The following is a 13,866-nucleotide window of genomic DNA, read 5'->3' on the forward strand; positions in this document are numbered from 1 at the left end:
ATCTCATGCAAATTGTGTAGAGTAAAGGAAACCCTAAACGCTTCGAGTTTGAATTGTTTCGTGGCGGGAAAGCTCAAGTTTAAATATGATGACTTGAGACTGTTGTAGTTGTTGTTGCAGAGTGAAGACAAGTGTAAATTTGTTGTCTGATAGCCGAAGAGAAAAACACTTCAAATGTTTATGAGTGAAGATTTGACTGATAAGGAGAAGCAGTATAAACCGATGTAGGGAACGATCGGTAGAGTGTGCATTGATCACAGAGGTGACAAACCGGCAAAGGTTGTGCCTAATTAAGAGTGATCAAGTGTGAATTGAAGGAGAAAGTACATTGTGAGAGGGGATTTAGAAAAGTTATCAGCAAAGTCAGGTTGCAAAGTGGGTGGAGAGAAAACAAACCGATAAGGGAGAAACCGATAGAGGAGAATATTGTAGAGTTGCAAACCTTCATTTGCAACAATGATTTCATTTGTATATCTGAGACTCATATTGTTTTCACTAAGTTGTAGCTTAGTGCAGGAGTTGTAGCTCCTTTAGGTTGTAGCCTATAAATTGTGCAGGGGTTGGTGCTCCTTTGAGTTCATGCTCATTAATCAGGAGTGCCCTAAATATTATAATCAGAGTTTCATTGTGAGGTTGGATTGGAGCAGAAGATGTCCAACAGCTATTCTCATCGAGGTTTTTCCCACATTGTGTTTTCCTCGTATATATCCGATGTTGTGTGATGTATTCTTGTTCGTGTGTGATGTTAATGTTTTAGTTAATCATTTCACACATTCTACTTGCATTGTTTAAGTTACCGGTTAGCATTCAGCTTGTCCTCTACTTTACCGGTATCTCTCTGTTAAAGAAAAAGAGTTTAAATCACTGATTCACCCCCCTCTCAATGATCCATTGTGTCCAACAGAAGCATGCTTCCTTCTAAGGTGCCCATTATATTAAGATATCAAACATATCTAAAGAACCAATCTAGTCTAAAGGGCATTATAAGTCATTGTCATCATCTCTTCACAGTAGGACTGCAGTCGCTCCTAAAAATGGTTCATGCATTCAGTAATCAATAATGATCTGCTTGCCTTCAAAGGCTAAGTGAAAGACTTGTTTTTATTAATAATTTCTCCATCATAAAAAAAGAAACATGGGTAGTTACTAACCAAAAGAGGAAAAAATTATTGAAAGGCGAGTCAGTCCAGAGTTTGCGCAATTTGAGGTTTTCAAGTGCAATTATTTGTTTCAAATGGTAGGCAATTGCCATTTGCAAGGAGGATTCTGGTGTTTTACAAGTTAATGGAACTCCTTGCATAGAGTAAGAAATTCCTGTTTTCCATCAAAATAAATAGCAATAATTTATCATTTTTCACAAGAAAAATTTTTGCTCTTCTCATGAAAAACAAGAGACTGATGATAGAAATCTCTAGTATATTCTTATCTCATAGCATCATAAACCTCAAATTGTGTAGTCAACAACAGAATAATAAAAAGTACAATAACAGTTCCAATGTTATATCGTCCACCAATCAATTGCCTGTTATGTGAAAACAAGAGTTGTTGATGGAATCATACTGCTTAAAATTGCTGTTCACACTGCGTAAACTAATACCTTACACAATCAAGGAAAGTATTGCTTTTTTGAAAGTTAATGGAACTCTCTGTTTAGAGTAAGAGATTCCTATTTTCCATCTATAAATAGCGAAGTTTTTCATTCATTGCAAACTAATGTTTTATTGTTCTCATAGAAAACAACAAATTAATGATTAAAAAATTCTCCTTTATTTCTTATATCATAATGTACAATTGTATAGCTGAAGACAGAATATTAACAAAAGAATGATATATCATCCATCAATCAATTGCCTATAATGTAAAAGCAACAATTCTTGATGCACTCAGATTGCTTAAAATTGCCATTCACATTAAGTAAACCAGTACCTTACTCGTACAATCTGCACTGCCTTGATGATCTGCAATCAAACTGTGGTGGTGGTACAAAAATTATTATATAAATTGTAGAATTGTTTTGACAACAAAGTGCTTGACTTGAAGTCAATTGGAATTTAGGAAGAATTACTTCCAGCTAATAGCAAGCAATGTAACACACATTGCTTGCTTATACCCTATTTATCCTAATACCCTCCCCGCTTTTTATTATCTTGTGAGGAAATATTATGCAACTCTCTGAGTAGTGCATATGACCAACATAAATAAAAATTTTGTTAGATGTAAGAACCATGTCAATATTCTTGAAAATAACAGTGCTCTCTCCAAAGAATTGGTATTGATTATCAAAAAATGCTGAGGGACAAAACCATTTGCCCCGCTGCTTTTCCCCTCTCAATTATCCTTGGTGTTATGTACGAGGCTTCAAAACTAAGAGCCTTGGTGCTCATTTAGAAATTTTCACAAGCAGTCTTACTTTACATAAGAAGAATATAACATGTTGTCAATGGATTTGAAAAGATCATCAAACCTTGTTCATTCTGAGCTAGTTAAAGCCATTTTTATTCTGTTCAAGCTCCTGTATGCGAAGACGAGCATTCTGTTGAAGGGAAAAAAAATTATCTTTAAATAAATCAGAGTATAATGAATAAAAAAGAAAAGCACGACATAAAAAATATAAGAAATCATTCCACTATTCATATTTTAGGAAAATTTCAATTAAAAACCTTGTTGCTAGGTTCATTATGATGAAAGGAGAATTTGTAGATGCTAAGAAATGATGTTATCAAGATTTCTTAAAGAATGTTAGCAGCAAAGTTTGAAAATTCTGACTTGGCAGCCCAAAATAGGACTCAGACTTGGGACTTGCCACAGAACTCGGCTAGGACTCAGCAAAAAAGAAAACAGTAGTTTTACCATAAAAAAAAAATTAATTCATTTAGAGAACATGAAAGCCTAATTTGACTATCAATTTGTCATAATTCAAACATTACACATGTCATATGTTGTTCAAACACTCAACATTTGTTAATTTCATAATTCATACTCATAGTTTCAGCCTTTAAAATGTATAACAGCGTCATAAATTTATAAATGTTTGCATATAATGATATGTCAAAATGAGAAAAACAACCAAATACAATCTACATCTTCCTCTTTCCCCTTCTAAAGTAACTCAATTTGTCAGGCATCGAATGAAAAGGTGCTACAGTATAAAAATGAAGATGAATTGTTTCTTTAACATTGTCTTTTTGGATCTCAAATTCTCCTCTTCTCCTCTCCTTTCCTATTTTGGTGTTCAGCCCTGTTTTGGTCAAGATTGGACCAAAAAAAAGTTAAGGAAAAGTCACTTTTTATGTTTTTTAAATTTTTTTAACCTCCCTAGGGGCACCCAAGTGGACCCGAGAGTCCATGCCCAAAAATCAGGAGTCCGAATGTGGGACTAAGAGGGTTCTGGAGGAAGACTCGGATGATACTCCCCAGAACTCTTCCGGACTTGCCTCGGGAGTCAATGGCAAGTGGACTCAGCTAGAGATAGGACTTGGGACTCTGGAGAGTCCTTGGAGAGTGCTCAAACTATGGTTAGCAGGGTAGTTACGGCAGATTTGTTCAATTGAGAACGATAAAATAATTATAGATTTTTAAATGTCCCAGAACAATTTTATCACCAAATGTCTCATTGACAACCTATGATTTGCACTGCGGGCTGTCAAAATATAGCCACTGAATGGTTATTAATTGTAGAAGCAAGACAAAAGACAAGGAAAATTACCAAACAAAAAAATGCTTATGCATCAAAAGACAATGCCCCATCTTTGCTATAAAAAAGTACTGTCTAGAATCGTACAACTCTTTTGTTAGACTATAGAACATAAATTACAAAACGTATATTAAGGATGTAACCGTTGGTCAAACGTGATAAGTTAACTTTGGTTTTATTTATCATTAGTTAACGTATATACTACAAGTTAACATATTAGTATATGTAGTCAAATTAATATATATATCGGAAGCATGAAATAGCACAACCGACATTACAAAATTAACAAATTGCACCTCTTTCAAACTGGCCGCTACCTTGAAAAATCGCATGCGCTCTTCTGATATCTGCTTGTCCAAAAATATGTCAACCTCTACATTTTTGCCATCTGCTAACATTAGGCACTGATATTTTTAATGCCTTATTTCAGTATAAATTGGCCAGGCAAATTCAATGTATAGTTTTGCTATCTAAAAAATATAAAAAGAAAAAAAGCGAGTGATATTTTTGGATGGATTGACCAAGATGAAGGTGATGTGAAAGTATATAAAGAAGTTCTTATTCACTCTGAACTTAAAGACAACTCACTTCTGCTGTCCTTAACAGCAAACAGATTTCCTTTTATGATCTTTGCAGGTTGCAAGATTGTTTCTGAAATTCTGAGTGCCATACCAAAAGATTTTTGGGAGTTGCAGCTGCTTGTAATGTCCCCCTCCAAGTAATGAATAAGCAGAGAGGAAGTCTCTAGCCTTTTCCATTCCCTGAGGCTAGAAGATTAAATGAATAATAAGGGAATGTGTGAATAATTAAAAATGAGCCCAAAAAGATAAAGTAACCATACATTTGTATTTAATTATTCATTATGAATTATTAATGGGGCCATTTTAAGTGAAGACCTCATTTCTACTAGGTGGTACTTCAAGGTCAAAACTAAATTAATGCCCAAATCTAACCAATGCTAAGGGTGAACTTATTAATGAGGCGGCTATGTTGAGATAATTCCAATTCATGAAGAATCGATGGCTTTTTGATTGGGGATTTTTGTATATATTGGCGTCGTGGGATTTGGCTGGGCATTCACGACTTCATTTTTTAAGATTATAATTTCTCTCTGCAAATTGTTGAACATCAGGACGAAATCCCTGAGTTCTTGGTTCTGAATGTAGCCCCAGAACTTTTATTTGGCAGATCGATTCCCCATTCAGACTCACTTTCCAGCGATTTATGGTGGTGATTCAGTCATCACGAGAAATCGGTACTGGCAGCTATATAACTTGAGGGCTTCAAGGATTGAAATGCAGAAATTGATTGACCTATGCCCATCTTTCATAGGCGATCAGAGGTGAGTGAAGAGACCAGCTTGAAGGGGAAAAGTGCCACTTGTGGAAAGGCGATAGCGCAGACCCAAAGTTCTGAAAATCATGGCCTTGTAGCTGAGTATTGCGGCTTGGTTAGCTAGGCGACTTGTTCCCAGTCTGAAATTAACACCAAGTCCAGCAAAGAATCATAAGGTGCAATTCTCTGTAAAAATTGGTCCTGTAGCAAATTTCTTTATATTATTGTTGCTAATTTCCATAGTGCAATAGCAATCTGTTTTCAGTTTAAGTCTTTGCAAATGAAGAGAAAATATTGAATTACATCCATTACTGAAAATTCCAATTTCAATAAGAAGTGCTGTTCGTTGTGGAATACCTTTAAAATTCTATATACTTATAAGCTTAAGCCAGATAGAATATTTCACTGTTGATAAAGGATGTTAAACTCTTCTATTCTTCATTTTCTTGAGATGCAGAAAAAGTCAACAACTGATTTATCAGATTCAGAACATTTGCAAATTTGTAATTTTCCATCAAGATTTAATGCAAATAAAAAGAGTACACAGTGATGAATGGAATCAACAAAGGGTCTTCATATTTAAGGCATCAAAATTGAATTGTCATTGTTTCAGTGTCATCAAAGTTCCAGAAGGTTTGTCAAACTTCATCAAAATAAAGAATTTGCCATGAAAGCTTCATCAGAATCATTCAAAAACAGCTTTCCAGATAGGTTTATTTTTAAATCCTAATAGTTTTTAGCTGTCACTATTTCTGGAAAGACCTGTGCTATTTATAGCTTTACAATATTCTTAGCATTCCCTATTTTAAGCCAAGAGTTGGCTAGTGTTAGATCATTTATCAATAGATCAGTTGTCATGCTATAGCTGTGAGTATTAGGGGATAATTTGTGGTAATTTCAAAGGTCAATTTAAATGACAATCACATATCTTAGGTTTAGTGGAAAGACAATTTGTAATAAAGCTTGCATTCATGCAATCAAGCTTTTATTAGGGTATAAGTTTAGTTAGTTTCCTTCATTTATTTTCATGAAATTGCTCTGTAAACAGTCTAATTAAGTGTTAATTTGCACCTTGATGGCTAGTGATTTTCAAGCTTGCATATTGCTGAAATTGTTGTTCATTGAGTTCTGAACTTTAATAGTCAATTGGTTTTCGTGTTGAATAGAATTTGATAACGATTATAAGCTGCATATTGTAGCTTCTATTGAAAGAAGCCTTTCAACTTTAAGTGCAATTCTTTCATGCTTAATGTTTGTGTGTTCCCAATTCAATCTTGTTTAACTTCTAACTTCTTATCTCTGCATTCAATAGCGAATTGTGAGTGTCATCTAGTTGTGGTAGATTATTTTCTGCAATAGATAGATTCACAAAAAATTCTCTTCTCTCGTGCAGAAGTGCTGAATTGCCTTGTGCCCTAGACTAAGAAATTAAAAAATAGGTTCCTGGAACATAAGGGATTCTACAAAAACAAAGCTAAGAGAAGAGACACAAAACTTGCCTGAAATATCACAATAGGTGGAACAGAAGTATGGTTAAAGCAGTCGGTGCTTATGGAGGAATTATGATTATTTGGTCACCCAGCTGTGTCAAACTTGAGGTGGTGACTCGCAGTCAAATTTAGCAGGTCCGTAAGGTTTCCAACATAATATCAAATTTGAAGTTTTTTATTTTCAATGTGTATGTACTATGGACCATCCAATTCTATAGGAAAAGATATAGTATGAGGACAGATTGCTGCATATATAGGAGACTGGAAAAAGGAATTAGTTATTTTGAGCAGAAATTTCAACACAATCCTAAGTTGCCCAGATAAGAAAGTGAGTGCTTTAAGACCAACAAAATCACAAACTGACATCAATAATGTTATCGACAGTATGGGGCTAATGGATGTCATATCCAAAATGACACAAACAAATGGACCAGTAGGAGAATGTGGTTCAGTAACATAGCTGACAGCTGGACAGATTCCTTATTAAGTTATTAACAGCAGTTGGCTGCTCTCCCCAATCATTTTTTATACTGAAATTTTTCCCATCTCTACCTCAGACCATTATCCCATTGCACTATCCCTCTCAAAGGATCAACTGCCATATAAGTGCCCTTTCAAAATAGAAAAAAAATGGTTTAGCGATGAAAACTTCATTGAGCTGGTCAAATACTGGTGGAAGGAAACCAAGGTCTAGAAAGGGGGCAAAGAAGTTTGAATTCGCAAAGAAACTGATGTCCTTAATAGGCACCTCAAGTAGTGGAATAAAGAATCTTTTTTCTGATGAATATGTGTCAGCTTCTACTAATTTAAAATATATCATATATATTCACCAAAAAAAAAGTAGAGGGACACAAGGTCAACCCTCAGAGTCAAACAGGCTGGGCCTGGGGAGCTAAATCTGAATCACACGAGCAGAGCCCGGAAAGCAGAGTCCCAAATAAACAAAATAACAGTTATATGGGCAGAGCCTGGATAGCAGAAGAACACAAAAAACGAGCTGCTTAAGCAGCGAGAGCAATCCCAAAGGGCAGCGGAGGGGGATCTTAGTTTAATTTTCCCCATACATCAGCAGGAGCCAGAGTGACGTCAGGAAGAGACCACCCCTCATCAACAACAACATCACCTTCCTCTTTATCTTTATCATCTCGTACACACAAAATAGCCAAAGCCAGTATAGGAAAACCCTTGGAAGAATGAAGCTAACCTCCACCACTAGAAGCCATCCATCCACTACCACCACCAATATCCGGCCCCACCACCCTAGAGCCCCACCCAGAAGCTCCACACGGAGGAGGGGTAGAGCACCACCGAGCAAAACCATTTCCACCGCTAGAGTGGCGGCGAGGAGCCTGGGACAGCAGAGTCTGAGAATGCGGGGCTAAAGAACTGCTATCGTGTCGACGGCTACGAGGCAGGGAACAGCCACAAGGGACCTGGGCCACAATGCACAAGGCATTACCCTAGTGTTCAAGAAGCTCCTAGAGGTGACAAACCTCCAATGCCACCTTTTTAGCCTACACCTATATTTGATAGCACATTGTTGCAAATACACACTTTAGTAAAAAGCGACACATCAATGGAAATAAAACTGTGAGCAAGTAAAATAGAATCTCTATCTTTCCATAAGGAAAACAAGATCTCCACCCTGAAAGCATGCCAAATTTGGGTATACTTGAAAGGGAAACGAGGTCAATCCCCAAGAAGAGCCATCTGCAAAGAGAATGGCTCAAGTCGGAAGGAGCAAAAAAAATTATGAATCCAATTCCATAAGTTTTGAGCATGGCAATAGAACCAGAGTATATGCTTAAAGGACTCTAGCTGATCACAAAATGGACAAGGGTCCATAATGCCCTTTTTCTTCATTGCCAGAAATGGCACAAATAATCGACTTGGCACAAAGGGCCATTCCTTGTTGCTAAGTAGAGAGGAACCCAAGACTGCCTAAGTCACAGAGGAGGCAACAAACTCCCAAGCAACTCCATAAAAACCTTTGTGGTCTTCAGCAGAGACCCACAAAAAGTCTCGCAAAAGCTTTTCTAGTTTTAAATAAGAGGCTTTAGAAGGAGCCCAGCAAGAGGAATAATAAACATGACTAACCGCGAGAATTTTAGAACACAACTAGAATTTACCAGCCAGAGAAACCGGCTTGCTGATCCAGTAAAAAAGCTTTTTCTTGACCTTGGCAAGGATTGCATTCCAAAGCTCCATAGGCGAAGCCTAGAAAGCAAAAGGAATGCCCAAAAATCGAAACATTTCACCATGTCCAATCCACTTCTACCCATATTGAAAAAGCCAAGGTGAAGCCAAAAGAAAGGATTGCCTGTTACACTAAGTTTTATGCGATTGAATGTCAAAACCAAAAGCTAAATAGAAAGTATTTAGGCATTGGAGGGCCTCCTTGACATTTTGCTCATCTTCAATAAGCTTAAAAAAGAGTTATCTGCAAAATGGCCATTGACAAGTTGGTGAGATGAATTGGGCAAGGCAATCACCCAAAAGTGCCTAGTGGAAATGGAATGTGCCAACAAGTAGCCAAAGCCTTCAGCAACAAGCACATCCAAAGAGGGAGCCAGAGGGCAACCCTAGCGAATTGACCCATGGAGCCCAAAGGCTTGAGATTGACAGCCATTTATGGTAATGTAGGCAAAAGCATCACCAAACAACATCTTAACAGATTGAATGAAGCGAGGGTCAAAACCAAGGGCACCAAACATAGCTAAAATAAAGGACCAATCAATTTGGTCATAAGCTTTAGAAAAATCAATTTTGAGGAACAAGGTTTTCTGTCAAGAACGACGGACCTATTCCATGCCTTCCCAAACAGCAATAACGTTGTCCAAGATGTATCAAGATTTGATAAAACCAATCTGTCCTGCATGGACAATTTGAGGGAGCATGCAGCGAATCTTCAAATCTAAAGCCTTCACAATAATCTTTGTAGGAGACATTAAGCAAGGTTATTGGCCTCCAGTTGCAAATATCCTCTAGGTTACCAGGCTTAGGTATGAACTTAATGTTACCCTTGTCAATTATTTGTCCCAAAAATTGATTTTGAAATGCCTCTAGGTAAACTTTGTGCAAATCAGAACCCACACAATGCTAGAGGGCTTTATAAAATTCACAGGGGAAACCATCACACCCAAGAGATTTGTCATCCACCATGGAATTGACAGCTTCTTTGAGGTCATCAAAGGTGAGCAATTGCTCACAAAAGGCATTTTGAGCCTCACAAAGCTTGATCGAGACCACCTGCAAGCAATCTTCAAGAGTTCTATCTCGCTCAGGGAGGCCTCCTAAGTAGTGAAGACATTTTCATAATGGTGAACAAACACCTAAAGAATGTCTGATAGCTCAAAGAGCATCGTGTGACCTTCTTTAATTTTTCTAATGCTTGGTGATGAGTGACGAACTCACAAAGCCAAAAAGAACTCTTTGGAACCTCAGACCCCCACCTTCAGCCACTGAAGTCTAGCTTTGACTTGAGCCCCTCTGGCAACATGGCTATACCCAACCTGCTTCTAGTGGCGAAGTTGTGCCACCTTAAATGGAAAACTGTGAGAGAAGGGATTGGCGGCAAGATCCTTTGTGGCAAGATAAAGATCCAAGGTGGTAGCCTCATAGGACCGTCGACGGAACATAGCAAGTTGGAGGCCATAAATGCAAAGGAATCTAGATGTGCATTGGACAACATGAGTCCACCAGGCAATCCAGTCAGATTGCTGAGTATGACGACACTCAAGGTTCCAAACTTTAAGAATGTGGACCACCATAGGCTTGTGATTGACCATCGAACACATAATCTTTCAAAAATATATTTGTTAAAAAAGAAAGGGTGGAGGAAGAGCTTGCTAGATTAAATGGAAAAATCATCAAAGATGTAATGTTTCAAGAAGAATATTAATGTAATGTAATGTGATCACTAATTTAACAATGTAATGTGTATATTTGTAGTTCTTTTATGGATCAAAAAGTTACATAATTCGTTTTTTATATTCATCCTTGGGCCAAAAGGAAGAAACCCAAGTTAATATCATTCAGCTCTCCACACATGCACAATCTAATCTACTTCAAAAAATTGAAGCCAAGAATATCAATAAGCATATGGAAAATAATGACAGCATAGTGTAGAAGGGAGTAAACGAATTTGACCTTCAGTTTATTTCGAAGTTCATTTTCCTCCAAATTCCTCTGCAAAGTTTCAACTGATAATCTTCTCTGGCTAGCCTCAAGTTCTTTTTCCAATTTCACAATCTGTTAAAACCCAATGCATGGCAACAACCTTTTAGTATCAGTTTCTAGAAGGATGTATAAAAACATTGATTGAAGAAGAAATAATAGACACAAAAGCCTCTTACATAAACATGGACTAGCTGTTGTTTGTGTACAGGTTCCTCAACAACTAAAGATTGCAAATTACTAATACATAAAATCCTCAACTTATGACAGGCAATTTTATTTGATGTTGTCTATCTTGATGATAATTGAAAAAACTTCAATGTTAACTCAAGTTCTTAAGATCATTACAGATAAAAGTTAAAACAGATGTTTTTGGGAGACCATAATTGTTAAAAATAATAGCACTAACCCAAACTTATAAGTTCTAGATTCTCACTAGAAAAATAGACAAAGTAGCTAATACAATTTGAATAACTGAAATAATCAACAATAAAAGATTAAGATTCCATAGGTCTAAACCAATGTATGAGAAAATATCTTCATAAAGAAATCGTGATTGAAACAATTTGACAACACATCCCAATTACAAAGGTTGGAAAATAAAACTCGAAAAAAAAAGGATTATAAACATGATCCCTAAAGAAAAAAGAACATAATGAAAACCAAACAGTTCTAGCTAGGACAGTATCTAGAATGTTGTGATAGGCTACACTCAAGATAGCAAAACTAAAAGCATAATTATCTATAAAGGAAGCAGCATGGCCTTATTTCAGTGCGTCAATGTATCTTTTAGTTTATTATGGTCTATTAAATATTCCAAAACATCTACGCTATTTAGGGATCCATGCCTTAATACACTTCCATCTACAACAATCTAAGATATTTGTATAATCTGTAAATCCAAGGAAACTCTACGTGCTAATAATTGAATTCAGAACATGAGAGACATGATCATGCACCCTATCTCACAATGCAAAGCAACATCATTAATCAAATGGATGAAGATTTTATTTGACTGCATTCCATGCATTGATAAGAAAAAGCATAATTCACAATGGCTGAGTGGACGATTACAGAAGCTCTGTCATGACTTAAAATGTACCATGAGTCTGTGATATTTCTTTTTCTCATAATGCAATACATGATGCATGCTTGAAAGAAAAGTAGGAAAGAGAATATGTAATGTCAATTCAATAGAAAAATTAACGGTACAGGAAGAGAATAAGTAAACAAGACTATAATTTATTAAATAAATTATGCTTACATGGGCTTGAAGGTTTATATTTTTTTCAATCTCCATCTCTAATCTTTTTAGGATGGTTTCTTCCAACATCCTTATCCTGCAAAACACAGGTTCAATATGTAAGCAGCAATGGTAAATATCTATGTTATTGATACAAAACACAAAAGACAAAGGAAAATCAAAGTTTTTATTCAGGCTTGTAGTGACCTTTCTTTCAGTTGCTTATTTTCATCTTCTAGTTGCTTGTGGCAAGTAGCATTGATATGAAAACTCCCAACATCAGTATGATTTTCATGTATAGAGCTTGAACCAAATTCATGACTGGCATCATGACTCTGTAAATTTAAGCTTGATCCAAGTTCAGCACATGTGATAGCACTTGCATTTGTGAAGCTTGAGTCAATTCTGTCTATCACAATCCTTGTTGAAACCTAGGTAAAAGAATTAAATAATTTTAGAAGAATTCCTTCAATAGTTATTTCTTAAAGTTTCCATGTTTTGAGTATGCAGGGATGCATTTTTTAGAGCATCAAACAATTACAAAATTTGGGGAGAACAGGTTATGGCGATTTTATTTATGTTTATAGCTTTTCAATTGTATAACTACATTAATAAACATAATTAAACATACTAATTATAGCTGAAATTCAAATAATAGTAACATCAATCCAAAAATATGACTACAAAATGTGTACATGTGAATATCTGATTGACTTATATGATAAGATTGATGATCAGAAAAATAAATGTGAAAATAGCAAAATGGTCTACTTTTTATTTTTCTACAAAATATATAATTTCTTTTTTCACCAACAGTTGCTGTTGGGTATTGTTAGGATGTCCCTAGCAAATGGGAGGCATCTGCCTTGGAGATCTCTGGACATCCCTAACTAAGTATTTATGTATGTGTGTGTGTGTGTGTGTGTGTGTGTGTGTGTGTGTGTGTGTGTGTGTGTGTGTGTGTCAATGTATGTATGTATATATCTATTAAATTTCAAAATACTTTAACAATGATAAATAGATTTGAAATTAAAGTATATTATAGACTAAAATAGTCAAATTTATTATTTATTAAAATAAAATAATATTGCAGGGTTCTTCCAATAGTATGTTAGTTAAGTGGTGATGTTTTGTGACCACCAAGGTTCAAACCCCCGCTGGGCCATTGTGATTGCAGGCTTGTGCCTTCGCCGATCGCTGATTAAATGGGGATGAGGTCCCCCATTTGTGACCTCACCGATTCATAGCACTAGGTCAAAAGCATTTCACATGGTACCAAAGGGGTGTGTCTTGCCAATATCACTGGTCACGTTCAAAAAAGTTTACCCGGCACTTCCAAAAAAATAGAATAAAATATTATTATAATAAATTTAAAATTAATATAAATATTTTACATTTATTAAATTAAAATCATTGAAGAGTAAAAAATATTATTAATTTTGAATACATTATAGTAATTTTAAAAAAATTATAATATAGATATGTTCAAAAATTTTGTTTTAATTTATTAATATAGAAATTCAATATAGGGGGTAGCTCATGATCCTCTCTTCCTTTTGTTACCAACTACTCATCCCTACACTCGCACGACTTTTGTCTACGACTGTACACAAGTTGAAACTCCGCCTCCACAATTAGATGAGAACGAAGGACTTCATTTCTGTCGTTTTACATGTATTCACAACACGATGGATTTCACATCTGCCCAGGCTTCTCTCCTCAAGAATGTGTACCTATCAAATATATTTTAATAAAAAATGCTTGGGCCTTGTTTTGTACAAATTTTAGGGCGAATCTGACTGAATTTTATAGATTTTAGAAGATTTTGCTAAATTTTGAACTTTACATAAAGTTCGGCAAACCCTATGACTAAGCACATAAGTACAATAAGCAGAGGCAGGTTCGAAGATGAGAAATTGAACGTACTT

The 13,866-nt window shown here is 35.8% G+C and overlaps 1 protein-coding gene across 1 annotated transcript in view; it reads right to left on the minus strand.

Moving 5' to 3' along the window:
* Positions 1-1,767: 1,767 nt before the first annotated feature.
* LOC131066919 (protein MICRORCHIDIA 5) overlaps positions 1,768-13,866 on the minus strand; it is a 131,693-nt gene continuing 119,594 nt past the window's right edge. The window contains exons 17-20 of the mRNA XM_058001817.2: positions 12,146-12,369; positions 11,960-12,035; positions 10,669-10,770; positions 1,768-2,533 (exon numbers count right to left, since the gene is read on the minus strand). Coding sequence (XP_057857800.2) covers positions 2,480-2,533; positions 10,669-10,770; positions 11,960-12,035; positions 12,146-12,369 — 456 coding nt within the window. The 3' untranslated portion in view covers positions 1,768-2,479. The remainder of the gene's footprint in view (positions 2,534-10,668; positions 10,771-11,959; positions 12,036-12,145; positions 12,370-13,866) is intronic.

This window comes from Cryptomeria japonica, chromosome 9 (assembly GCF_030272615.1).
Source record: "Cryptomeria japonica chromosome 9, Sugi_1.0, whole genome shotgun sequence".
Taxonomy (NCBI): Eukaryota; Viridiplantae; Streptophyta; class Pinopsida; order Cupressales; family Cupressaceae; genus Cryptomeria; species Cryptomeria japonica.